This window comes from Clarias gariepinus, chromosome 3 (assembly GCF_024256425.1).
Source record: "Clarias gariepinus isolate MV-2021 ecotype Netherlands chromosome 3, CGAR_prim_01v2, whole genome shotgun sequence".
NCBI classification, from domain to species: domain Eukaryota; kingdom Metazoa; phylum Chordata; class Actinopteri; order Siluriformes; family Clariidae; genus Clarias; species Clarias gariepinus.
This window is the reverse complement of record NC_071102.1, coordinates 30816054-30842306: the sequence shown is the minus strand read 5'-3', so window position 1 is coordinate 30842306 and position 26253 is coordinate 30816054. Positions and strand designations below refer to the sequence as shown.

Sequence of the window (26253 nt, the reverse complement as noted above, 5' to 3'; positions counted from 1 at the left end):
ATGGTTCTGATCATCAGAACAAACTAAATAAAAGCTTGACCTTCAGCAACTGTGTGTCTAAAATGATCCTGAAGAGTTTTAAACTGGATCATTGGTTTCAATCACAAGTGTTGTGCCTTACTGTAACTGTTATGTCTAAACGACTGGCATTGTTCAGTACATGTAATCAAAGGTAAAAAAAAAAATCCCTTAATTGTTTTTCTTTTTACATCAAATAAACCAGGTTTCACCTCAAACAAGCGCTTGCTCTATGAGCAGCACAGTGTCGTTGAAAAAGTCAGGACCGTACGGCACTCATTAGATCCCTCACTACTGTTCAGCGGCATGCTGCTCGCCTGAAAGAGCTAGAGATGAATAGTTCGGTGCAATTTTGGCAACCATGATTGATTCTCCTTTTGCATTCGCAGACAGCGAGAGGCTTTGTTGCTGAAGACAGTCTCCTACTTTGTAAGAGTGCGCTCAACCCGGCAATTACGGAGCTGAGTAATTACACAGGCGGACACAGGAGTGCAGAGGAAGAGCGAGCGCACGCATGCAGCACACTGTCAGTGATTTCATCAGCCTTTCATCGGCCCAGACTGCTTTTTTTTTTCCCCCTCGCTTTCCCTTCATTTGCCCTTGTCCACTCACCCTCTCACCCCCTATCACAGAATGAGCACTGGGAATACTGAGACACAGGAATTCCCCGCCTCCCACCCAGACTAGCGCTGCTGCATAAGAACACCATGTGGATCAGTGGAGATGCCGCAGGACTGAGCTCTGATACCGAGGGCTCCTGTGTGTCTGTAGATACACCTCAGCCTACCAAATCATAAGCCACCCGGGATTTGCAAACTGAATGCCAGAGAGCTGAGACAAGATGTGTAGATGGTCCTTTAAAGTGCTGATATGACACAATATCGGAAAACAACAGAGGCGGAATCGGGGGGCGATAATGACTCCTCTTTGATACGGGAGCAGAAGAAGTGACGGGGTGAGATGGGACATGTGGAACAGGGCTATGACGTTTTAACACATGTAAAACAGTTAACAGCAAACACACTGATGGCTTATATATGAAGAAGATCATACATACACACCAACCTAATTAGTTTTAAAGCTGCAGTGCATCAAGAATCATTAACTGAAGGATCAATTAAGATTGAGATTGATCAGAGACAGACCGATATGCATACAAATTTAATCTGTTCAGGGGACGAGTTCTTAAGGCGGAATTGCGAAACACATTTTCCCAGGGGAAATAGCGTTAATGCAGACAATCCGTTTCAGCCACCCAAAAATTACTACCACTTTCCAACACAATAATTAGATTTTTGCTTATAAAAATAATCAAAAGATTTTTAAAAAGCCTGTAAATGAAGTAAAATAAAAAATAAATATACATCAAAACCTCATTTAACCCTAATTTATGATTACTTTAGGCACCGGCTACTTTAAAAACGAAACGAAGAGTGGCTACCATTTCTTTTTGCTGACGAGCTTGATAACATCCTTGAGACCCATGGTGCTTTAAAAAAAAAAAAAAAAAAAAAAAAAACCTTGCAAAATGCAAAAAACCTTGGATTTGCTTGCATGCTAAAAATGTGCCAGATGCCGAGGCAAATTTCTTGCAAAAATTTAAGTTTTTCTAAATTTCTTTCGAAATTTTAGTTCTCTTCAGGTAAGCGCCTAATTAATGAAAAATTGCAGTGGACCACGGAGTTAGTGAGCTGTGAGGAGATTGCTGCGTTTGGTAATTTATACAAATGCGCAGGGCTCACACCTTAACACTCAGTTCATCTACCCTTGTTGCTCAAAAAGCAACGGTATGCGTCATGATAGCGGAAAGCTGTGTGATGTTTAAAGGCAAAAACTGAGGCAGCTTAGTGCCGAGTTCATGCATGGCTTCTGTATATATAGTGCGAGTTTTGTGTAAAAGGTGCTTATGCTTGGAAGACACGCTACTGAGTCATTGGGAATCTTTCTGACTTCTGGGCTTTACTTCACAGATATGACCTATCTATCATCAATGACCTTGATACCAAGTCGTTCACTCTGGAGCAACTTTTCAAATATCTGAATCGAAATAAATCCTCAACACTTTCATGACTGTAATAAAGTTAATGTCATTTTTAATGTTTTATCTTTTCAGCGATTAACGTTTAAGTGCTCTACAGAAGTGAAGTGCTCCCATTCAGTGTGAATTTGTTATAAAATTCAGAGCATGTGACAGTTGTCAGAGCTTAAATGTCAGAGCTCAGAGAGGCACAGTTAGCCAAATGAACTATGAGCATTAAGCTGCACTGAACTGCTCTATAAAGTACAACATCCTCTGTGCTATACATCTCTTCCTCTCTGTCTCTCTCTCTCTCTCGCTCGCTCTCTGTAGTGCAGGAAGCTCTACCGGATCAGTAGGAATCAATTCCCCCGAGATCCTCGACCAAACAGAAGTGCTGAACCACCAGAGTTCTGACAAGGTCAGGCATCCGAGGCCAGACGCTCTGCGCCAATCCAGTCACAGGAAACGGGAGGAAGTGGAGAGACGGCGTCCTTCAAACGGCACAGATCAGCAGCTGCTCCATTACATATTATGACGATATCCAGAGTCCCGAATGAAACGACAGCGCTGTGACATTGCGCAAAAACAGGACAGTGCTGTCCACAGCAAAGCGTCGGTCAGTATTACATACTCCAGCCCTGTTGCAGGTCAGACTCATGTGATAGGGAAAGATTAAGTCGTTTTAGTCAGCAATCTTTTGATCTTTAGTTAGAACGACTACACATTAGACAGTCGCACTGATGCACCAGGTGTGTTTAACTAAAATGCAACACAAACAGTCCCACAGGGGGCGTCCCAGAAGAACGCCAGAGTACGGAGAGTATCTGACTTATAAATTAACACACATGCAACCTTCTCATCATGCTGGAGCACTGATTTGATTTCACCACACACACACACACACACACACACACACCTCCCACTTTTGGGGTGTATCTTTGATGACAGTCCTTGAGGGCAAAAAAGAGGGTGGAGACATGCCTCTTTTAAGATGTCTTTCACACACACACACACGCACACACACACGCACAGGCACACACATTCATACCATACAGTAAAAGTAGACAAATCAATAATGCATGAATGCATAGAATGAATGAATGAGCCAGCTTATGTAAAATACCAGTGTGACCAAAGTTCAAGTGAACGTAATCACCTAGTCTTTGCCTTGGTGACCCAGTGATTTTACAACAGTTATTATTATAGTTGAGGAAATAATTTCACTACGATAACATGCACAAATCAAATAAACAAAATTCAAAACTCAGCATTTGTTAAACTGTACATTCAATTTAATTTTATTCAGTTTTATTTGCATAGCGCTTTTAACAACACTGCCGCAAAAAATAAAATAGCTTTAAAGAAATAAAAAAATCCAAATATATACATGTAAATTAATGCAGAATTATACATAATCAGTTTGTCAGTAACGAGCAAACCAGAGGCGACAGCGGCAAGGAAAAAAACTGCCTGAGTCGACATGTGGAAGAGGCTCTGAGAGGAACCAGACTCGAGATGGAGTCCGTCCCCATTAAGCCGACAGCAGATAGCATGACCACAAATAAATGCAGTGCATTCTATAAGGCAACGTGTTGAAGCGCAATTTCTAACAGAAATGTCCACATTATTGAAAAAACAAAGCTTACGCATTCACACACGTGTCCAAAAAAACATTCTTATGAGCTTCTGATAAAAACGGAGTTAGACTTGAGTATTATCCTGTAGCCATGTCTTCGTAGGTGAGAACATCCAGTAAGCTAACAAGTATGTCGTGTTAGCTATTGAGACACTTTTGGACAGGGTGTCCAAAATTAGCCTAATCTGCATGTCTTCGAACTGTGGGAGGAAACCGGAGAACCTGGGGGAAGCATGCAAACTTAACTGTGTGTTATACCGTTTTTTTTTTTATCTGTGCAGTGACGTACATCAGATCGGTACGGTATGTAAAATCCGGTACTGTAATCTGTTTTATAACTCTTTTCTGATCTGCGTCTCAGATCCTGACTGCACACGAGGTTGTACACAAACACTCTTATACGGACGCACAGATATAAAATTAATGGTTTACTGTACAGTAGATCCGTAACCACAGTACGCTGTTAATAGCGCAGCACAGGCTGCATCACTCGGACACAACGTCGGTGTAAAGTCTATGAATTTCTTCTCAACTCCTTAAACTAAATTGTCTGTAAACCACTATTGCCATCAAAGGTTGATAAACAAACAAAAAAAAAAAACTGCATGCATTTTGCAGATATTAAAAGTAGCATAAGTTACATTAAAGTGATTGCTTTATCACACCTCATGATTTCTCCTCATCTTTTGATCCATATTGTCCATGCACTTATACTTCTTAACAGTGTTGTCTTTAAAATAACGTGTGTAAATAACGCATCTTTCATAATGAGCACTTTACTTCTGGCAGGACTTTCATGTCTCTTACCTACATTCCTACAAAAAGCCATTGCTGCTGCAATACAACCAGGGGGAACAAAAAAAAAAAAAAACGACCACTCGTTTTGTGAAAAAGACAGCTCTTGATCGATATGTGATAAAGAGCCGATAGAAAGCAGCATTAAACATTCAGCAGGACTGAGGAGGATGCTGTGACTCGTCCGGTCCACTCGGTCCACACAGGCTATTTATCATAGCGACACTCTACCATTCACGGAGGTTATAATGATGCAATCGGCACTTCGGCAAAATAGATTAGATAGATACACACTCGATGGCGCCAAGCCAAAGGAGGACAGATGGATGAGCGAAATGAGAGCGTTTTTAAGCCTATCCACATCTACATTACTGCGGTAAGAATTCGAATCATGCTGAAAAGAATCAGAGCTGAAGGAGGTTTAAAACCACACGAGATCACCTTTACACTATAAATAACAGACTAATTCTCTTTCCCTTTAAAAACAGCACGCACACGTACACGAAAACGCTGTGGTCACACTTTCACCTAGATTCACATGTGTCCTTTCAGTACGGTGCCGAGTGGTCGAGTGGGTGAGTGGGAGGGGAAAATGCTTACCGTGGTATAGTCCTTCCATTAAAGGTGAGAACTCTGACTGCTTAGTAATCCAGCTCTCTGTGTTATGCTAAACTCCAATCTGTGCTCACACACACGGGCACATATACAGAATCCACGTTTCTATATATTCCACACTGCACTAACAGAGAAATCCCGCCATGCAGAAGAGCCTCTTGGTCTCAGATGAACGTGAGGGTAATGGAGAGAGAGAGAGAGAGGGAGAGGGAGAGAGAGAGTGTGTGTGTGTGTGTGTGTGTGTGTGTGTGTGTGTGTGTGCGTGCATGGAGTTTGTGCGGCAAATGAACAGCAGGGAAAAGGGGGAGAAAACGGCAGGGGAGGAGGAGGAGGAGGAGGAGGAGGAGGCTGTGTAGGGGCTCGGCTGGCTCATTCAGTAGCAAAGAGGGGGGAGGAGAAAAGAAAAAAAAAAAAAAGAAGAGGGGGGGATGAGCGAAAAGAAGGAGGGAGGAGATTATACAGAGGGTGGAGTGAACCAAAAGACTCTGGGGAGAGAAACGGAGCAGAGCCCAGGGTTAATAGCAAGGCAGAAAACAATGAGAGTGAGGGATCGAGTATGCTAATCTACACCAGCGTGTGAGGAGAGATGGACGAGCGCAACATTACTGAAAGCCGTCACTTTCAGTTTAGTCATGACTTGAGTGGGAGTAACACACACACACACACACACACACACACACATCTGTATGTCTATATGTGAGTGAGAAAGAAACTGAGAGAAAGACAGACAGACACTGAGGGTATTGTCTCGGCCTGTGGTCAGACAATCATAACAAAGATGTGTTATCTGTGATGGCGGTGTCTATGGTAACCAGCGGTAACCACCGGCATGGTGATGAGATCGACGTCATCACCGACCCCCACCGCGAACACACACAGGCATGACAACACATCTCTAAAACAAATGAAAGTACGTGATTTATACACACACCCCTACACACACACATATACACACTCACCCCTACACACACACACATATACACACTCACCCCTACACACACACACATATACACACTCACCCCTACACACACACACACATATACACACACTCACCCCTACACACACACATATACACACTCACCCCTACACACACACATATACACACTCACCCCTACACACGCACGTGCGCGCACACACACACACACACACACACACACCTTTCTATCAAGGAGTTGCGCAAGCATCTAGATGCTGATGCGGTCAGAGGGAAGAGAGGTCTGACAGAGAGCAGAAGAGAGATAACGTCAGAGTTCATGAGGTTTGCTGGCTCGTGCTCTACAATGACACGAAAAAAAGAAGAACACACACACAGACTTCAACTGTGACATGTGTTGTGATGTGTAGAGGAACAGTTTGTATAGGAGATGTACGGGATGACAGTTAAAAATAATTTTCATAAACTTATGCCCACTTGCAGTACAGCCCTTGTATAAAATTGATAAATTCCCAATATCAGATAAAGTTGTTATGGCACAGTCTTAGATCATCATATGACCAGCTGTACTGAACAACAAAAATGAAATCAGCCACGCTCCTGTATTGGTTCATCTCCCACAATACCCTGCAGCAAGACGAAGGGGAGGATGGTAGACTCGTCTCTAAAAGACATGAAAGACAAGCAGCGGGAGATCCGTGACCTCCTTGCAAGTATGATAATGAACGACACGGAACACTCGACAAATGTAATAAAACGCCGATGATTCCTAAACAAATGATATTTTTCACTACGGTGCTCTTTAAAGAACCGTGACACAGGTGCTCACTCTTCAGACTGTTTCTGAAGGCCAAACATTTGGTCCAAATAACATCCACGGTATCATAACGCGCAGATGTTACGAGGCAGCCAAACATCTTAATCTGGCATTCACAACCGTTTTATGAGCATCTTCACTTGCTTTCAAAAAAAATCAAATCCACTGTTCCGAGTATCAACAGAAAGCGCTAACATCCTGGAGCACGTCAACATGGACATCTGTGGATCGACCTCCACATGCGACTCCGATGACATAATCGCACGCAAGTGTGTGAGCTGCGTACAAACGCAGTGTAAACGTGAAGATTTGATGAGCGAGAGGTGAGCAGAGTAAACAGGAAGGAGGCACGGTTAAGCAGTATAAACTTCAGAGACGGTATCCACAACACAAGTGCCCTGGTTTTTACCTCTCCATGGCTGAGCTTTAATTACACACAGGCTGCCACAGACGGGTGGCACAGTGCCAGAGAGCCCGAACATCTGCTACTCTCTCTCGACCTGCTCTGGAACGAAACAGAGAGGGCCTCAGACAGAGAATGCCACCTCACACACTTATTACCGTCATGAAAAAGGAAAACATTAAAAGGATATTTTTAAATATGCCGAAAAAAATATAAAGTTGGCTGATGGGAATGCATCATGAGATGAGATGAGATTTTCCTAATAAGTAGGTTTCTGATTAAATTTGTATATAGCGAGGGGAAGCTGAGTGTATTCAGTAACAGGGTGTACAGATGATGCCAAATTTAAACATATCCCAGAAAAAATAAAATGCAGAACAAAACTTTTGAGCGCAAAACGATGAACTCAATGAACCCACGGTTACATCATAAAACAAGCCAATACAAATATGTATGGAATAAAAAAAAAAAACATCATATGATCATAGCATTACACTAAACTGCAAACCCTGCATGCACACACATCCTCCTGCTCTTCATCATCATCACCACAAATCATCATCATCACCACAAATCATTCCCCATGATCTATTCCTCTAAATCGACCTAAAGATGTCCCAAGTTATCACGATTTATGACAAAATCAATCATCCATTTCCTTTTTTAACAGAATCATGCACTGCCTGGCCAAAATAAATAAATAAATGAAACACACTCTAATATTTCATTCATCCTCCTTTAGCTTTGATTACGGTGCTTAATGTGGTGTATGTGAAAGCGATTCCTCATGCTCCCAAAACCACTTTCACAATTTGACTCCAGGAATTTGCTCGTACCATCAGGGGGGGAAAAACTCCATATGGGATAATCTGGTCATTCAGGTATTCAAGTGATTCATTTTATTGACACATAACGTTGCTGAGCCTAAAACCTGAGCAACTGAAGCAACCCCAGATCATAACGCTGCCTCCAGAGACTTGGAGATAATGGGATGTGTTCTTATCCCAATTCCAGTAATGTTAATGTGACATGAACTGCTGAGGCGGCGAAACAGACTAAGAGTCATTTTTACATTAGGGGTCTGGGATCGTTTCAGGGAACACTTGTCTGGTTAATTTTTAACTGTTCCAGGCTGGGGAATCGTGCCTGATGCTGAACAACGTACTCAGGCACGGATCAGATCAGGTATGAAAGCCAATCTTACTTAATCATGAGTTAGACCCTGTAGAAAGACAACCAAGAGCATTGCTCTCCACATTTTTTCCCCAAAATAGCAACAATAGTAGGCATACAGTCACAGTTGTTGTTCTCTTCTTCTCGTGTTTAATAGCAGCTCACAAACCAAATATGCGCAGACTCACCTGCTGTATCGGAGAGTGTGAATACGCAAGTGTACCCGAGTACGGAGAACAAAAATAACGTGCATGCCAGCCACCGGTGGAGTGGGAAAGAATCGTTCCTGGGCACGGTACAAATCAATCGTGCCAATTGTGAAAATGCCCTAAAAGTAGTGAAGTGTCTGGAGATGAGAAATCAAATCCATCTCTGCTTTTACAAAGATGCAGACTTAAGAAAAAAAAAAAAAGGCATTTCAGGACTCAGTTCAGTCCAAGATTAACAGCTTGTTCAGCACATTTAGGCACAAACTGTTTTTTTGAGAAAGGCACAACAGAGGGCAGGATTGGCCAAATGTAATTACTAGACTGTCTAATGCATTATGCATTTCTTAGTTTAGCCGTGAACATCTAGCAACAAGAGAAGAGAAGAAAAAGTACAGTTTCAGAGGTGCTCATGGACCTTGTACAGAAAATACCTTGTATGAAACTGGATCGGAAGCGCAAACATTTGTTCACATAATTAAAAGCATGAACCCTATTTTTAGTTTCAATACATTACATCTTTTCATGCCACAGGATTAACCATTTTGCTCAAGCTTACACAACCATTGACATCCATTCAGATTCAGTTACACACACACGTACACACAGGAAAGAAATCCTTTAACAACTCTGGGAAGAATCTTGAACGTTTCTTCATTCCTAAACCCTTCTTCGTCCCCACTGAGACCGACGTCAGTAGATATTTACTGAGACAGAGAGCGAGTGTGAGACCCAGAGACACACTGCACATCAACTGCTGCTTATCTGTTTCAGGGAACCTCTGACTGCAGGCGGTTGATCTCTGATTATAGAGAACATTGTGGCGCTTGCCCAGGGGTGTAGAGTGAACCCACAGCACCCACTAGTGGCGACTGGCTGTGTTTTAGCCTCCTCTGGGTTTCTCCAGCCTCGGCCTTGCCAGTAACATGGCAAAGAGCAGCAGAGCCAAACAGCTCGGAGACATGTAAGCAGACAGTGGGGAGACCGAGCCGAGTTCTGCTGGAGCCCTGAGGAATTCACAAGGTTTAACTAGAAGTTAAGCACTTCAACAGGCTTCAGTACTGAATCTCCAGATACTCTATGTTATACAAATATCAGATCACGATCACTGAATAAGTACTGTACAGTGGTGCTAAGATTCAGATTTATAATGCTGGGCTTTAGGTATACATAGTACTAAAGAGAAATGTAGATAAAAAAAAGTGCATGTAATTGACAACAGCAGGCATCTCAAGTCTTTAACAAACCAACTGTGTCTCCTTCATATAAACATTATTAACAACATGGTAAAGGTTACCATGAAATTTACCAGCTAAAACATGGGTCCTGGGTAATACCATCATACAGAGCTAAGGACAGACATGAACAGGGTTCGATGTGTCTCAGAGACTCCGACTCGACATTCGAATCTCACGTCATCACGTCAGCAATGTTTTGAATCCTGGAGAGCAGTGAAGAAACTTTTAATCTGTCCTAGCTGAAAACATTCTACAATCACGGTGAGACTGTTTAGAAATTATGCTGAAATGTAGAGGTCTCTACCACTAGATGAGGCTACAACAGCGAGATGATAGCCACGTCTCCTTCTTGCATCTTACTAATTCATTTACAAATGACATTAGAGGTAGAGGTGTGAATCAGAAGCAAACTGTTATAATTTGATTTCATTCAAGTTTTGAGCATTGTTATTTTCATTAGGATTAGACTCAACAATGTTTACTGTCGGATTCATTCCAAACTGCTATATTTCTTACAGCTTCTGGTGTATTAAAAAACTACTAAAAGTAGTAATCTAACAAACAGTAAAATGCTGTATAACTTCTGTTCTGTTGATTGTTAAAATGTCATGTCTTGTACATTTTCCTGCAAATCTCCTGCACCACATTCCAGTTTGGTCGCGTCCACTCTTAAACTCAAAAGAAATGGAATTAAAAGTAATATTTACAAAAATAAGAGTATTTGTGGAAGGCTCAAGCACTTTGCGTTTTCGGTTATATAATTTTAGGATATTTATCAGTTTAATAATCATAAAATTTTTCGTACATAGTTTCACTCACTCATTCGCTAATCGTCTATACCACTTTATCCAGGGTCTCGGAGGGCCTGGAGCCTGTCCCAGGACCCTATCCACAATCACATGCCATTTGGGAATGCCAATTAGCTTAATCTGCATGACTTTGGATTGTGGAGGGAAACCAGAGCACCCGGAGGAAACCCACCAAGCACAGGGAAAACATGTAAACTCCATGCACACAGAATCGAACCTGGCCAGAAATCGAACCCAGACCCTGGAGGTGCAAGGTGACAGTGCAAACCACTAAGCCACCGTGCCGCTTTAAATCGTTTCAAAAAGCCTTAATAAATATAAAGATTGGCATTGCTTCTAAATCAAAAACCGACCTACAAAAGATCAATTAACTGGAGTAAGTAGACCACATTGATGAAATGTTTGCAACAGGGACATGAGATAGGATCCATGGGGCATCACTCATTCCCCTCATCGCCCAAATAAAATAAATGCAGGAAAAGACTGATGTGATAAATGTGTGCGCGCAATGATTCTCGTCATACCAGGTAACAAACATACTGATGAGGGTGGTGGAGCTGTTTACCAGACACAGCAGATTCTAGGTGGCGTCATGCAGATGAGAGATCGGGTCATTCACAAAGCTACTAGTGTTTCAGAGAGCAGAATGAGAGACAAGACGTGTCATCCTGCAAGACAGTGACTTATAGTGGATAGACCACATGTCCAACCAGAGAATCTCCACTCTGTCTCTCCCTGCATTCTGACTAACATTAACAACGTCTCGCAGTGACGGCTTTCGTGTCTCTATTAATTCTCTCTCTTTCTCCGTGACTCACTTTGGCTTAATTACAGGGTCCGAGCAGAGCTGAGTCACAAGCTCTGGTGTACAGGTTTGTTGGGAAATGTGGAGATGCTGATGTGTCAGCGAGAGAAGAGGTGTGTGCAGACGCCCCAGAGGATCTAATTTACACTGAGGATCTAGGAATTAGGCAATTTAGTCTACGTGCATCAGTGTTACTGTATTCATTCGTCTTTTAAAATCCTAGCGGGAAATGACACCAGATTTTGTAATCAAATAAACTTAAAAAGCAAGAGATGGGTCACCGGGACAGATTCATTACACATGCTGACACAAAAATAAATACTTCACTAACAGCAGTAATTCCTGGTATTATGACTATTACACAAAGCATGATGTAAACATCGAGAGGCTCTAATGATAGAAAGACTCTCTCTTAGAGGTAGTAGATGATGCTAAGATTATATATAAAGCGTGTTTAAACAGGAAGAAACCCCAAGACTGCTTTTACAGTACAAAACTATTAGACCAAGTTTATTACACGTCCCTGTATCAAAATAGAAAAAGACATCTTTTGGAGTCATATACAGTGGAACCTGGGATTGTGAGTAACATGGTTTAAGCTTTTTAATAAACTTTTTATGTAAAAAAACAAGAAAAGTCTTAGTTTACGAGCACTGAGTATTATGCATCACGCATGCGCTTCTTGTTTTTATGCCGAGTGTACGTAATCACAACTGAAGCAATGTTTTTTTTTCTCTCTCTTGCGGTGCGGAATTGTGGGTAATCGTCTCCCCTGCTCGGTCTTAGTGGGCATCTCTCACTGGTATAATCAACATCCATGCATGCGTGTACTGTTTACTATAACACTGTGACCACATGTGTGTGTGTGTGCGTAAAACATCTTTTATTTTGTGTTTGTGGGCACATGTGTACAACGTGCGTGTACATGTGTGCATGCGAGTAAAGCAAAAGAAAGTCTCGTTAGAGAGGTTAAAGATCCATTTTCTCCCTCTCTGTTTCTGGTTGTCGTTATGCATGTGCGTGCGCATAATTTGACACCGTGCCCCTTCTCTCACACGCACGCACACACGCGCGCACACACACACACACACACACACACACACACACACACACTCTCTCACCTTTTCATTATTTCCTATGCTTTGATTTACAAGTGTTTTAGAAGACGAGCCCACTTCCAGAACGAAATTATGCTCGTAATCCAAAGGTCCACTGTACAGTATAAGCTGTCCAAATTTGAAAAGCTGATGCTTACTCAGTTATGCAAAAGGTGCATTTAAGCACAGGGTTCTACTTGTTTTTAATTATGCACGTTGAAGGTGGCTGCATTCATTTATTGTGTCCAAACAAATTGCACTATGTGAAGCAACATGCCAAACGAGGCAAGCGAAATATCCAGGTAAAATTGCACATCACTATGTGCATTTACATGGACTAACATTTTATTAATAATGGGAATACTAGTTCAATAGGAATAAAAACGCATCCCGTAAACACCTCAATTTGAACAGTATGACCTCGATCTGAATGAATTTTCAGTGGGAATGAAAGGAGGTGGTGTAAACCTTTGATAATCCACTAAACACAAAAATATTAGCTACGTAAACACTTGATCTGATTGTTTCTCTCTCGTTGGAATAAATATTCTTTCTGCACACTTTTGTACCAGTTGGAGACGTGAAGATTTTCCAGGAATAAATCTTTTGCTTCTGTTTCTTAAGAACAATTCTTTTCCACCAGGCTATCTATACTTCCCACCACTGGGTCTTTGGCTGAGGATTGGCTGGCATTTCACATGCAGTAAAGCGGCTAACCAATTATAGAGGAGACTGCATTCTTGTAACCAATCATAATGCAGAAGGCGGGATTTGTAGAAAAAGATGAGGAGCCAAATCGTTTTTATTTATTTAGAGGTTGAACCAATGGTTATTATAATTTATACATATTTCTTTATATCCTTAAACCTTTTTGAAAAATGTAAGGAAATATGTGTATAAATTATAAATGTGTATAAATTATAAATCAGTTTGTCCCTGATGAGCAAACCAGGGAGACGGTAGCCGTGGAAAAACTCCCTGAGCGAACACAGACAGGGAACCCGTCCTCATTAGGGTGATCTCAGATTCATAAAGCAGGGATTGATTTGCAGTCATACTGTGTGCAGTTCAGTATAATGGAGAAGGTTTTAAAGTTAATATTCATTGTTTGAGGCTCATATACAGTCTTATGCAAAAGTTTAGGCACCTCTTGATAAATAACAGATTTTGGTTTAATTTATGGCATAAGAAGTAACTATGCATTAATGTTTGCTGAAAATATTGTGCATTTTTTCCATTTCCAAGAGACACTGTGTTAACATATTTTCAATTTTAAAAAATCACCAAAATCTGTTATTTCTTAAGGGGTGCCCAAACTTTTGCATAAGACTGTACAAATCTGTTAGTTGGAATTTCAATCTTAAACTATTGAGCGACTCCAGTCATGAGCCATCAGAGAAAAACTGCCTGCATCAGCCGAGTCCAAGTCCATCTTTATGGTCAAATAGAACCATCATCGGTCACCACAAGCACCCCACACAGACCACACGGTGCCGTCCTCAGCAGCAGCCAAAGAGCTCCTTCTTCTGTTATATTTCTTGGTGATTAAATGCTTCACAGCGGGCAGAACCACTTTGAGCATGTCGAAAAAAAGTTACATTCTGATGAAATGCTTTAAACATATAAAAGCCTTTCTTATCGGATCAGCGTCTATATAAAACAGTTAAGTCGGAATCTCTGATCAGATTGAAGAAGTGATGTCCATGTAAATGTAGTTACAGTCTCCATCATTATTTAATTTGTGCTGCAAAATTTAAACATGACCAAAGAAGGTATTTGGCTCGGACATAATCGTTTAGATCTACAGAAGACATGCAGGCGTGCAAGTTGAAAGCAGTGCTGCTTATTTATCACAATGCTCACTGAGGTCATGCTGGCTGCAAAACAAGTGATCCAAAACAGGGCAAAAACTGCCTGTGTGATCGCTTTATACATATTAAAACTATTTAATATGTTGTATGATTCGATTCTGAGCAGGATGACGACTAATATTTAAAACTACATGTAAACAGTGCATTTAAAATGCGAAGTCTAAATGAGCGAGGACGTTCCTTCGTTCCTACCTGCTCAAGAGTTAAAGGAACCTTCTTCCAGACTCTAACGCAAAAAGAAACCCTTCTCTGATGGTAAACTGATGTTACGTTGGCAGTCCGAAGGTCAGGTGATAACGAGCTACCCTGTTTGGCCTCCTGCATGAGTCTGATTCAGGAATCTACACAGCGTCCCAGATGATGCAATGCTGAAAAATTAAGTATCATGCAGAGACGAATAGACGGACTTGGACTAATACGAGACCACACAAACACGCTGACTCCGATCATTGTTTCATTTGAGTCATGCAGTCAGCAATCTCATTGGTGCAGTGAAACGCCAGCACAGTCTCTCTCGCTCTCTATTCATTCATCATGACGGACGGCCTTGACACAAACACACTAATGGAAACTCTCCAGGTCTCTCTCTCTCTTCTGCTCATCCATCATGCTGTCCTTTAGTCAAAGACACATCTCTAGACAATAACCTTCCAAAGAGATCAGAGCGAGGTGGGAAAGGTTACACATGTACTGCCAGGGTGTCAGTGTAGCTGCCAGGGTGTAGTAATGTGAGCATGTGTGTGTGCATGTGCGTGTGTGTGCGCGCGCATGTGTGTATTCAAAACCGCAGTCCAACCAAACCCCTAACTACATGAAGTGATACATGATGAGGTAATTTCCTCCCATTGTGTGTAAGACTCTTGACTTGCACTTACACACTGGAATGCGTGTTAGCTATGCTAAACACAAACTGGACCCACATTGCTGCAAATTTCGGTCAGTCTTTACTCCCCATCTTAGGGTGGTGGGGGTGACACAAAGCACATGGACTTCTAAAAGTAAAATGAACTATTCTGTAAACATTTACACTTTGATTACATTAATTAAACATAACTCCAAAAACAATCAGAAGAATAATTGCCACCTTACACTTAATATGTTCTGTTAGTTTCAGTTCAGTTATTTTACTCTGCCAACACATCTCCTTTGACTAGCGGAAAAAGCGTTAAGCTGGTGACTGACAGTTAGCGACCGGCAGTGTAATTAACAATGGCGGAATAAGTTTTAAATTCTTACTGGTTCAATGTAGTCAAAAAAAGAGAGGAGAATCAACCATGGAGGTGGTGGACACTTCATAAATCTTGTACGTTTCTCATTATGTCTCCACTAATTCCCCTTGAGAATATCCTCAGTAATTAAAAGCCTCTTGTCCAATCAAGTTGCTTGGTCAGCACTAACTGTTGTAAATTTATAATATTTATCGGTACCGAGAAGCTTTCTAAAATAAGTTTCTGAGTTTAACAAATTCAAGTCAAGTCGAGTCAGCTTTTACTGCCATTTTGAGTTCACGAAACGACGTTCCTCCAGGACCAATGTGCTACATACAACATCAATTAGCAAAACTAGCTAAAACAGCCAATTAGCTAACTACAAGACGCGGTCATAAAATTTCTATTATTGCTAAGAAAATAAAAGTAGACCTTAAGCTTAATCCTTCTCAACATATCTTTCACCTAAGGCGACACATTTCTCCAAATTGAGGAAAACTTCAACCTCGGTTAGGATCTCGTCGTCATCGTCAGACGTTTGCCATGAAGTGGTTTCTTTAAGTGATGGAAGAGAAAGAAGTCACTGGGTGCGAGGTCGAGAGAGTGGGGGATGGTAAGTCAGGATTTTGTACCTTAAGTGGCTCGCAAGTTTCACTGTTCCGTGAGCTGAATGGGCTGGCGTGCTGTCATGAAGGCGAAAAAAAAATTTTCACCGGGTGCGGCATTTTGGTTTTGACCCATCGTAAGGAACGTCACCGCAGGGTTTTTTTTTTTTAAACAAGTAGAAATGTCCATGAACTTACTCATTTCTGGAAACATAATTTGGGCAAATATTTTCTTTTTTTTTTTATAGGATAATACAAATTAAGACTGCACTTCGTAGCGAACATTATAAAATAACAAAACTAGTTTCTTACTTACAAAAAGTTTCCGAGCGCAGCTTTAAACCAGGTTTCTGCCCAAAATCACATGTTTACAACTACCAACATTAACACACACACACACACACACACACACACACAGAGAGTTTGGTAAAAGGCCAGAAGGTAAAGACCTGTTCGCTCTGTTATCTCCACACACACCTGCTGTAATTTCACAGTGTGCTGGACAAGAAACTACTGATGAGAGTCTCAGAGTCTAGCTGCATTAAAATCATACTGACACATCTTTATACATTTTGGAAAATCTCACTGGCCCATCTGTGGAAAAACTGACGAATTAAATACATTCTAAAAAGACAAAAAGGACAGAAGTTAGTTTGCATGAATTACAAATGTGATATAAATTAAACGTACAATATATTGAGTGCAATAATCTACGAATCTAAGCGACTTTTACAAGGACAAAATTGTAAAGGCTGGACGTCAGAGTATCTCTAAAACGGCAAGCCTTGTGGGGTGTTCCTGCTCTGTCTCAGACAATCCCAAAGAAGATCTACCGTACAATATCGGGCAGGTGATTCTAATAGTATGGCTGATGCGTATACATGATTGTGGACCATGTTTTCACACGGACATAAAACAGGAGATGGGTTTAAATCCTGTTCTGTATAATTGCCACCTGGAAGATAAATTAGGTTTTCAAATTCAGATTCATTTTTTGTTGTTCCTTTTTGACAAAATTGATTAATTAATAGTTTTCATTCAGCTTTCTTAAATGGTACCAAACATGCCCAGTAGAAAAAAAACAAATAGCACATGCCTTTTAAGTTAATTCAAAATCACACATCAATAATGTTTTTGCATTTTTTTTATTGAAGAACCTGAAACCAGCCCATACCCCTACCTCGACATGCAACACTTCGATTTATGCATCTTTTACCACTTTATCAAACATTTTCCCAGCAGAAATGTGGAAGGATCTTTATGGTTTTCGGTGGCTGCAACATACAATGGTCAAAGAACTGTTCGTAGGGAACCAAAAATAGTCATTCAGATAACTGAATCCCTGACTGCTCTTAAAAATTACATATTTATGAGTTCCTTCCTGAGTTTCCCAGTTAAGAGCTACAGTACTGTGCAAAGTTCTGTTCTTGTTCCACCCATAATTCCTTTATATTATATTCAGTGACGTATATATTCAGTGAGTGATTAAATGACATAGATTAATTCAGAGGAAAGGGAACAAATGTTGTACTGCAGCAGGTTGCAAAGTGCCTCAAGAAACAATTATACAACCTCAGCAGCACCCTCATTTCCCTTCTCGTCTGTTCCAACCACTCAGCATTCAGCAGCACCAATACACTAATCCCCAGCCTGGTTATCGGTCATCATATCCACCTGTTTTTATGATTAAACGATTCATAGGTCATATCTGGCTCAATAAACAAAAATCATGCCTCTGAAACTGCTCAGTTACTGTACATGAACTGGACTGAAAATTAGAGCCAAAAAAGTCCTTCAGGGTGCCTGGAGAACTATTTCTCAAGGCTAAATTTTAAGATAATGCAAGAAAAAAAATTAGCTCTTTGAAAGCAAAAATAGGAAGAAATGAGTGACGGATGAAGAGGTTTGCAGCGTACTGTGCTTTAGCTGTACAGATTCTGGTTTGAATGTCACCACTTTTCTTTTGACCATAAAATTGTGTTTGAATCCATTCCGGAAACTTGGTGACAACACAATATTTGATTTGCCTAAATATTTGTCCTCTGTTCTCATAACTGACTTAATAAAGAAGAGGGTGTGTGTCTCTGTGTGCGCGTCTCTGTGTGCGCGTCTCTGTGTGCGCGTCTCTGTGTGCGCGTCTCTGTGTGCGCGTCTCTGTGTGCGCGTCTCTGTGTGCGTGTCTGTCTGTCTGTGTGTGTTCTCAAGGATCCAGCTCCCGTCAGAATAGTTACAGAATACAACTGTCATCTGCTCTTCATGCACAGCTGAGTGCTAAGCTTCTTATGTCATTGCAATAAAGCTTAAAAATAGGTTTCACAACTCACATGTGCACAAACAGACGACTATCACTCAAGGCCATTTAACACTACTGAGGTGACAGTTTCTACACTTAATAGCAAGTGTACTTTAAAATCAAGAATCATGGAAGTGTCTTTCATGTAATGCATACTGAGGCCAAGAACACATTTGATCAAATGCTGGATGCGCGAGATGTTCAAGTAAGAAAATGCAAATCCTAGAGAAGCGAGATGATCTAAAAAGGAGAGTGGAATATAGCAGGATCTGAGACAATCAATAATGCTCATGGTGGCGCTACACTAATGTCCAAACATGTTGGTAATGTGGGATATAATAATAGCTATTACTATACAAAATGCACCTTTCTAGGGACATAACCATTTACAGGATTGTGTGTGATGATTTCATTTAGGTCGCAGGTGCGTTTTTTGATGTTAGCAGCTCTGATATAATGGTTGCCCCATTTATAAGGCAGTGCACTTTCTTGCACCTGCTTCTTTTTTTTCAAATCATTCATTTATCACAAAGACATTTTACAAATGTAGTCAGTGCGACACTTAAGAATCATAGCTGGAGTGTAGGACATAGACCTGGATCATGGTATCCTTTCCTTTTCTTAACTTATAGCAATTTTAGACCTTATCATGTTCGAGTGCCAATTGTTGAAGCCATTTTTTTAATTACTGGAACAAACTTCCAGCGGAATCACAAATATAAAACAATTAAAAGAAGCTATGAGTTAAATATTACACATATCCCATGTCATATCCCATGCCATATCCCATGTCATATCCCATGTCTCTCGTTAAACCCTACTGATAATTTCAGGAAAATGGTCCTTTTATTGTAATCCTACACTTTAATACAACCACCATAATGATCAAGTATTATCATATGGTGTATTATATGATTAGCTCCTACTTTTTATATTTTCACATATAAAGCATGAAGGTATGGTGCACCTGGTCCTATGTGTATGTACATTCCTCCACAGCACTGCATGAGAACGCCTGGCTCTGGTATATAAGCCACCATATAAGCCACACCGCATGCAGGTGCGAGGCCTTGTTCCCACAGGAGCAGAGAGGAACAGGAGCCATTGTGTTCACTCCTACACAAGTATGCTCCCCTTTATAGCACAAACATAGTTCCTCCTGTTTCTTATAAACACCATGAAAAAAAAAAATAGCACCATGCCCAGCAGGAAAGCTCTGTGTGCTCAAGTGGAAAAACAACTATAACAGAGAGGAAATTATTTCTAATTGTTATTGCAGGTTTTTTTGGATGCTGTGGTTTCCTTCTAATGACGGCGGACTGCATTAGCAATACTTTTAGTAGTTTTTGTGTACAGATTCTGCTTCAAAATCTGGGCAGCCAGTTATTTACCTACGCATGTATGCACAGGTGTTTAGACAGAAGGACAGATGAAGGGACAAACATACTGTACAGTATGAACAGAGGGAGGGAGAAACAAGCATGTGGATGGATAAAAGGCAGGAACTGATGGGTGTGAGAACAAAAATGGAAAGACGAAAACGATCAACAAGGACAAACACTTGGCCAGATGGAAGGGCAAACAAATATGAAGGAAGACAAATAAGAACGTATGGACGGGCAGATAAACAAACGTGGGTTTACATTATGAACGAACATGTAAATGGAGGGGTGGACAAATGAGCACATGGATGGATTGGTGAAGGACAAATGTGTGTATGAATAGGCAGAGGAACATGGGGCCTGATGGACAGACAAAAACGCTGACAGACTGAAGAACAAGGATGAGGACAGACAGGAGGACTAAGATCTAAAAAAATCAGAAGGACAAACATGTAGCCAGATGAGTGAACATAAGGTGTAGGGGAGACGAAAAGACAAACGAACATGTGGATAGTTGGGGGGACAAATAAAAATTTTGGTGGGCAAACAACCAAACAAAAATTGGAGTGAACATGTGGACAAACATGTGGATGGACAGACAGACGAGAAGACAGTCTAGTGAATATATGGATGTACAATTATACAGATGAATGCACATACAGGAAAGTGTGTGAATGGTCGGTGCATTGACATATGGGCTCAAAGAGTTAAGGCTCTGGCTGGAAGGTCTGGAGTTGAAGCCCCAGCACCGCCATGTTGTCACTGTTGAGTCCTTAAGCAAGGACCCTAACCCTATCTGCTGCAGGGGCGGAATTTCCTTTCTCTCCCTGCGCTCTGACCCCAGCTTCCTAGCAGAGAAATCCAAAAAAAGAAAATAATTTCACTGTAAATGTAGACATGACAAATATGTGAATCTTAATCTGCCAACACTGTACAAATTTAGACTCGTCATAAATCGCTAGAAAATAATCTGTGCCTTCATCTCGGATTAAAATAGATTCGGATTAAATCTTTTTTCCATCTAGGCATGGTCCAAACTAGAACACGTATAATACAATAACTGCTTGACGCGTCACACGCTCCTGATTCTGTTGAGTGGCATTTTAAACAAAAACGATCATGAGCAGATTATTTCTACCGTGATGTGTAGGTGTGTGTTTATTCTTGTTATGCTTGTTTTCTTCTCAGCTCAGAAAAATTGCAATATATTTACAGATTTATTTGGAACGTTATATATCCTGCTAATGCATGACATTTCTAAAAATTGCACAAATAAATATTTAAGGCACATCAAAAGCTTTTAATTGAGAGATTTTGCTATGTTGGAGCTTCGGTGATGAGCACATGGCTGCATGTGACACCGGTAGAAACAGAAGTGGCTGGATGTAAAGAAATTTATTTTCCCGATCTTGTGAATGTCATTTATTGTCACCCAAGTGTAAGCAAGATGGAAAGTAAAGCCTTTCAGCCTACACACAAACACACGTACACACGGCCATCTCATACAAAGCCGTGCCTCTCCTCATGAAGGAGTCTATTCATGAGCAGCAGTGAAGTGGGCCACCATCTTTCCCGGCTGCATGGTTTACAGGTTTAAACTGTAGGATACTAGGTGATGCTGAATATAAGCTCCCCATGGGCCTGCTGTGCATGAACACACTTCCCTGACTGAAAACTGAATATTAAAAAGCAACCCTGCTGCGCGGGCACATCTACACCAAATCCACACCATGCTGGGAAAAAGAACCAGTTGTGTAAGACGTTTGGGTAAACACCCGGAGCGGTTTTAACGGCAGCTCGGAGTGAAAAGCTGGTGGTGAATGGAGCATTCATCAGCCTTGAAACTGCAAGTACAGCCTGATCAGGCCAAGGGGGGCTTTTCCATCGCACCACAGCTCAACATACTCGCTGTTCTCAGTCACACACAGAGCAAGCGTTGAAATCATGCTTCAATGTTTCTGTGACGGCGATGGAGTCTAGGAGTCTAAAGGCAGTTGTTTATTAAAAGAACATGCCTCGAATATTAGTTCGAAAATCTAATTTATTCAAACCAGATGCGTCACCTACAGTGACCAAAAAAACAAACCAGCAAATAAACAGCGTATGATTTTATACTATTTATTTGAAGTTCACAGCATACAGGACGTGTCTTGAGATGGCTCTCGATTATGTTTAGATTTCATGTAAGAGTTCAAACACCGGAACAAGGAGTCAATTCACACCGCAAGCGCAAATTAGCCTCTAAATTCGGACATGTGCTAGCAGCCGCTCAAGTGTCAATGTCAAGTTAAATTTTGAGACATTGGAGCCGTTTGAGGCGGTAAACCATCTTTATGATTTTACAGGTGGTACTCTCTAAACTATTGACACATTTTCATATACGTGACAATTATGCTGGACGACATCACAGAGATACGTGCGGCTCATTTAAAAATTGCTGTAAGAAATGGGCTATATTTTATTGCTCATGTTCATCTCAGTTGTGAAGCTGTTTAAAAATTTTAAGATCAAAGGTCTTCAAAATCTAAAAAAAAAAATTGGGAAAAAATATTTATAAATTTGGATATTTATAAAATTGCGATACTTACAGCATCGAAATATAAATCAATTACAAATTGGTACCTAAATATCGTTATAATATCATGTCGCGTGATCACTTGTGGTTCCCATCCCATATTTACTACAATGGACTTGGAAAATATCATTAGTCGCATCTTCAGCAAAGAGTGCAAACAATAGTTCAGTGAATTTCAATTACAGTACTTTACCCCATTTTAACATTTTGACACCTTCATATTAAGCCTTGTTCAAACCGTGCAGTTTGTGTCTTGTGCTGACTAAAGAGATAATAATTACATGGACAGCCTGTGGGGTAATCGGGAATGATTCACAGCCAGCATGTTCGTTTATGACATGCATATGTCAGGACTTCGAAAACGGATTAAACAGTGTTTCCAGGCAATATAGCAACCACAAAGTCACTACAAATAAAAAAAACAACTGGATAGAATTAGCTTATTATTGGAGTGAATCATTACAAAAATAAAGCTTTTACACTCAACGAACAAAAAGAAAAACTTTACTCTTGTAAATTACAATTTTTCTTGAAATGAAACCATGACAGGATGAGACCTGAACCCCAGAAACAGAATATTAGGAAGATCTGACTCAACTGCATTAAAACATCCTCTTTCAACCTCTTTCTCTCTCACACACACACAGTTGCCACGGCCGCTGGAAGGAAAAAGGCGTCTTCCTGAGCATCCTGAGGGACGCAGTGAGGGATCTGAACAATTCAAAGTAAAGTGCAGCACTTACTGCACTACCCAACACACACACACACACACCACTCATTTAGACTTCCTGTTATAAACACAACCCCCTTCCTGTCCACTTATAATCGGTGCAACCTGAAAGATGCATTCTCCACATGAATCGTTATACTTTCCTTTAGGCTATACGCAAAGCCAAGCCCTAAATAAACACTGTAAATATTCAGGTATCTCCTCTGACCCTGAGGTTTAGCACAAAATCACGATTAATCTTAGACTTTACATTTCAAGTGACTTTATTCATATCTGAATAGCCACCTGATTAAATTTTAAGTCATGTGCATTTACCTTTTAGGTTGAAAAGTTAATATCCATACTTTATTTAACATGCAAATGAGCTCATTACAAAAACTAACTTATTGTAGGGATTCTATTTGTTTTATGCAACAGGTTGGAATTTTATTTATTTTTTTACATTTTGCAAAAAAAAAAAAAATAATATATATATATATATATATATATATATATATATATATATATATGTCAACTACAATAGTCCTAAACCAAGTGTGTTCTGATGTAATGGACTTGGAGGACCTACAGTAAGCTTAGGAGAGACTCTCTCTATCTGCACCTAAAGATGTTAAAATTAGTTAAAGAAATCAGTTTGATAAGTAAGAGAGAAAGACTCGGAGGTGTGCTGTCGTAAGATGATATTCATAGCGGTGTTACAATCACCATCCCAAAGTTAAAAGTTTTCCAAATACAGCGCATCATTAACCTATATGGACAAAGTATTCAGCAGTGTTGGGTGAAACGCGTTACAAAGTAACACGTTAGAGAATAATTTTTTTTATGCAACAAGTAGTCTTAAGCATTAGGACCGCCATTTAAGTACTACATTATTTAGTCAACTTATGTAATCCGTAAGCCAGACATCAGTGATTCTGTTATTGTCTGTGTTTGCATTTGAAAGTCGTCCTACAAGCTCCGCCCACTGATAACACGCCATCCGCCCCCCGTTATTACTGCTGTTATACCCCTATCTCACCTATGCAATTCGACTCACGGTGAGAAGCAGTGTTAATCACTGTGAGCCACCGCGAGTGCATAAAAAATCAAAAAGGAGTTTTCATTTTCTGCAATGGAAAAGTATTCTAACTAGGTACATTTATCAAAAAGTAACACTTTAATGTAACTGATTACTTTTTAATGACAGTAACTTGAGAAATGTAATTAGTTACTTTAAAAAATAACGTCCCCCAACACAGGTATAAAGAACAGCTAACTGATGTTTTTGTTGGGTTGGAGGAAACCAAAGAACCACGATGAACACAACAATATGAAAACCTTTACAAACAGTAACCTGAGCTCAGGATCAAAAGATAAAAGATAAATCCTTACTAATCCTGAGGGAAATTGCAGTTTTGCAGCAGCACAAAGACAGCTAAAAACATACACTACTTAGGGGGATGGAAAAAAAAGATAATATCATATATAATATTTTCTATAATAAAAATAAAATAGAAACAAACCAGGTACAAAAAAAATCCTATTTACTGTATATATATATATATATATATATATATATATATATATATATATATATACACACATATATATATATATATATATATACACATATATATACACACATATATATATATATATATATATATATATATATATATACACACACACATATATATATATACACACATATATATATATATACACACGGGAAAATCAGAGAGAGAGAGAGAGAGAGAGAGAGAGGTGCCAGAGCACATCTGAACCCAACAGCTGAAGCAGAAGCTCATGGAGAGAGCGCTTATCTAACTTTTACCTAGCGACCATTTTGACCTAAAGCGACAGGATTGGGCTCGTGAAGAAATAAAACATGACGTTGTTCTGAATGACTAAGCACGCGCCCGATTCAATGCAACATTTAGTAACAACGTAACGGTTATTTTCAAAATATCAGACATTTACTGCCGGAACATATACCTCATAAAAGCCAATGTTTTCACTCAAACTCTAAAAGGGTTAAAACAATGTTTCACACTAACAAAACAAAGTGTTTGTTGTCTATTAAAACACCGCTACACTGGTTACAATGTTTAAAAGAAAAACACTAACAGCGATTCCTTAACATTCACACATGAACCGAATCACTTTGAATTGGTTTTCCCGGAAAAATACTCATCACCTCACCTGCTTTTCCTTCACGTGCGGTACCTGGTCAGTCTTCCCGGTGTCACCTCACTCTGATTCAAGTGTAAAAAGCTGTGATTAAATTCCAATATCAACGACACCAGAGATCCAGTGTGCGCTTCTCCAGCACTCCCGACTCACAGTCGTTCCCTTGGTTTTCTCCGCTTCCCCCCCACTTCCCCCCCCGCCTTTCCTCGGGAATCGAACATTCCAACATGGCGGCCGCATAGCAACCCATCCTCTCCAACTACACCCCTCTGACCAGCACACAGTGGACGAGTCCCAACTCTAATAACCTGGATGCTTACACTGACAGAATTCTTTAATGTTTATTATTTACATATTTATACATCACAAATGTTCAATATACATTAAGAGTCCTACAATAAATAGATAAATGAATAATATAAACTGTAAAATCATAAATGTATATCTGGTGGCATAGTGGCATTGTAAGTAGCATAGTGGCCTCACAACTCCAGGTTCGAGGATTTGTGTGCATAGAGGTTGCTTGTTCACTCTGTGTTTGGTGGGTTTCCTTCGGGTACTCCGGTTTCCTACCACATTCTAAAGACATGTATATTAGGTTAACTAGTTATCTCAAATTGCTCATAGTGTGGGTGGTGAGCCCTGCAATGGGATGGCACCCTATCCAGGCACCCTACCCTATTCCTAGTGCCTGAAGTCTCCTATAAGCGGTATAGAACGTGAATGAAGATGAATATGTACTGTATATCTAAAACATTGTAAGGCTGCACAGTGTTGGTGAGTTTACTGTATGTACTCCGGTACAAAATTTAACTAGAAAATGTATTTTAATATGTCAGTATGAGCACTCAGTG

At 40.3% G+C, this 26253-nt stretch overlaps 1 protein-coding gene across 2 annotated transcripts in view; it reads right to left on the bottom strand.

Annotated features, from left to right (window-relative positions):
- Window positions 1-25561, bottom strand: part of ptk2aa (protein tyrosine kinase 2aa) — a 105666-nt gene extending 80105 nt beyond the window's left edge. Inside the window, exon 1 of one of the 2 annotated variants that reach the window (XM_053492122.1) lies at window positions 25412-25561. Coding sequence is in view for 1 of the 2 variants with exons in the window: in XM_053492119.1 (XP_053348094.1) it covers window positions 5070-5088 (19 nt within the window). In the remaining variant the exon portion in view is untranslated. Of the gene's footprint in view, window positions 1-5069; window positions 5262-25411 lie in introns of those variants that run through there. The other variant, XM_053492119.1, reaches the window with a different exon arrangement.
- Between the last annotated feature and the right edge of the window lie 692 nt (window positions 25562-26253).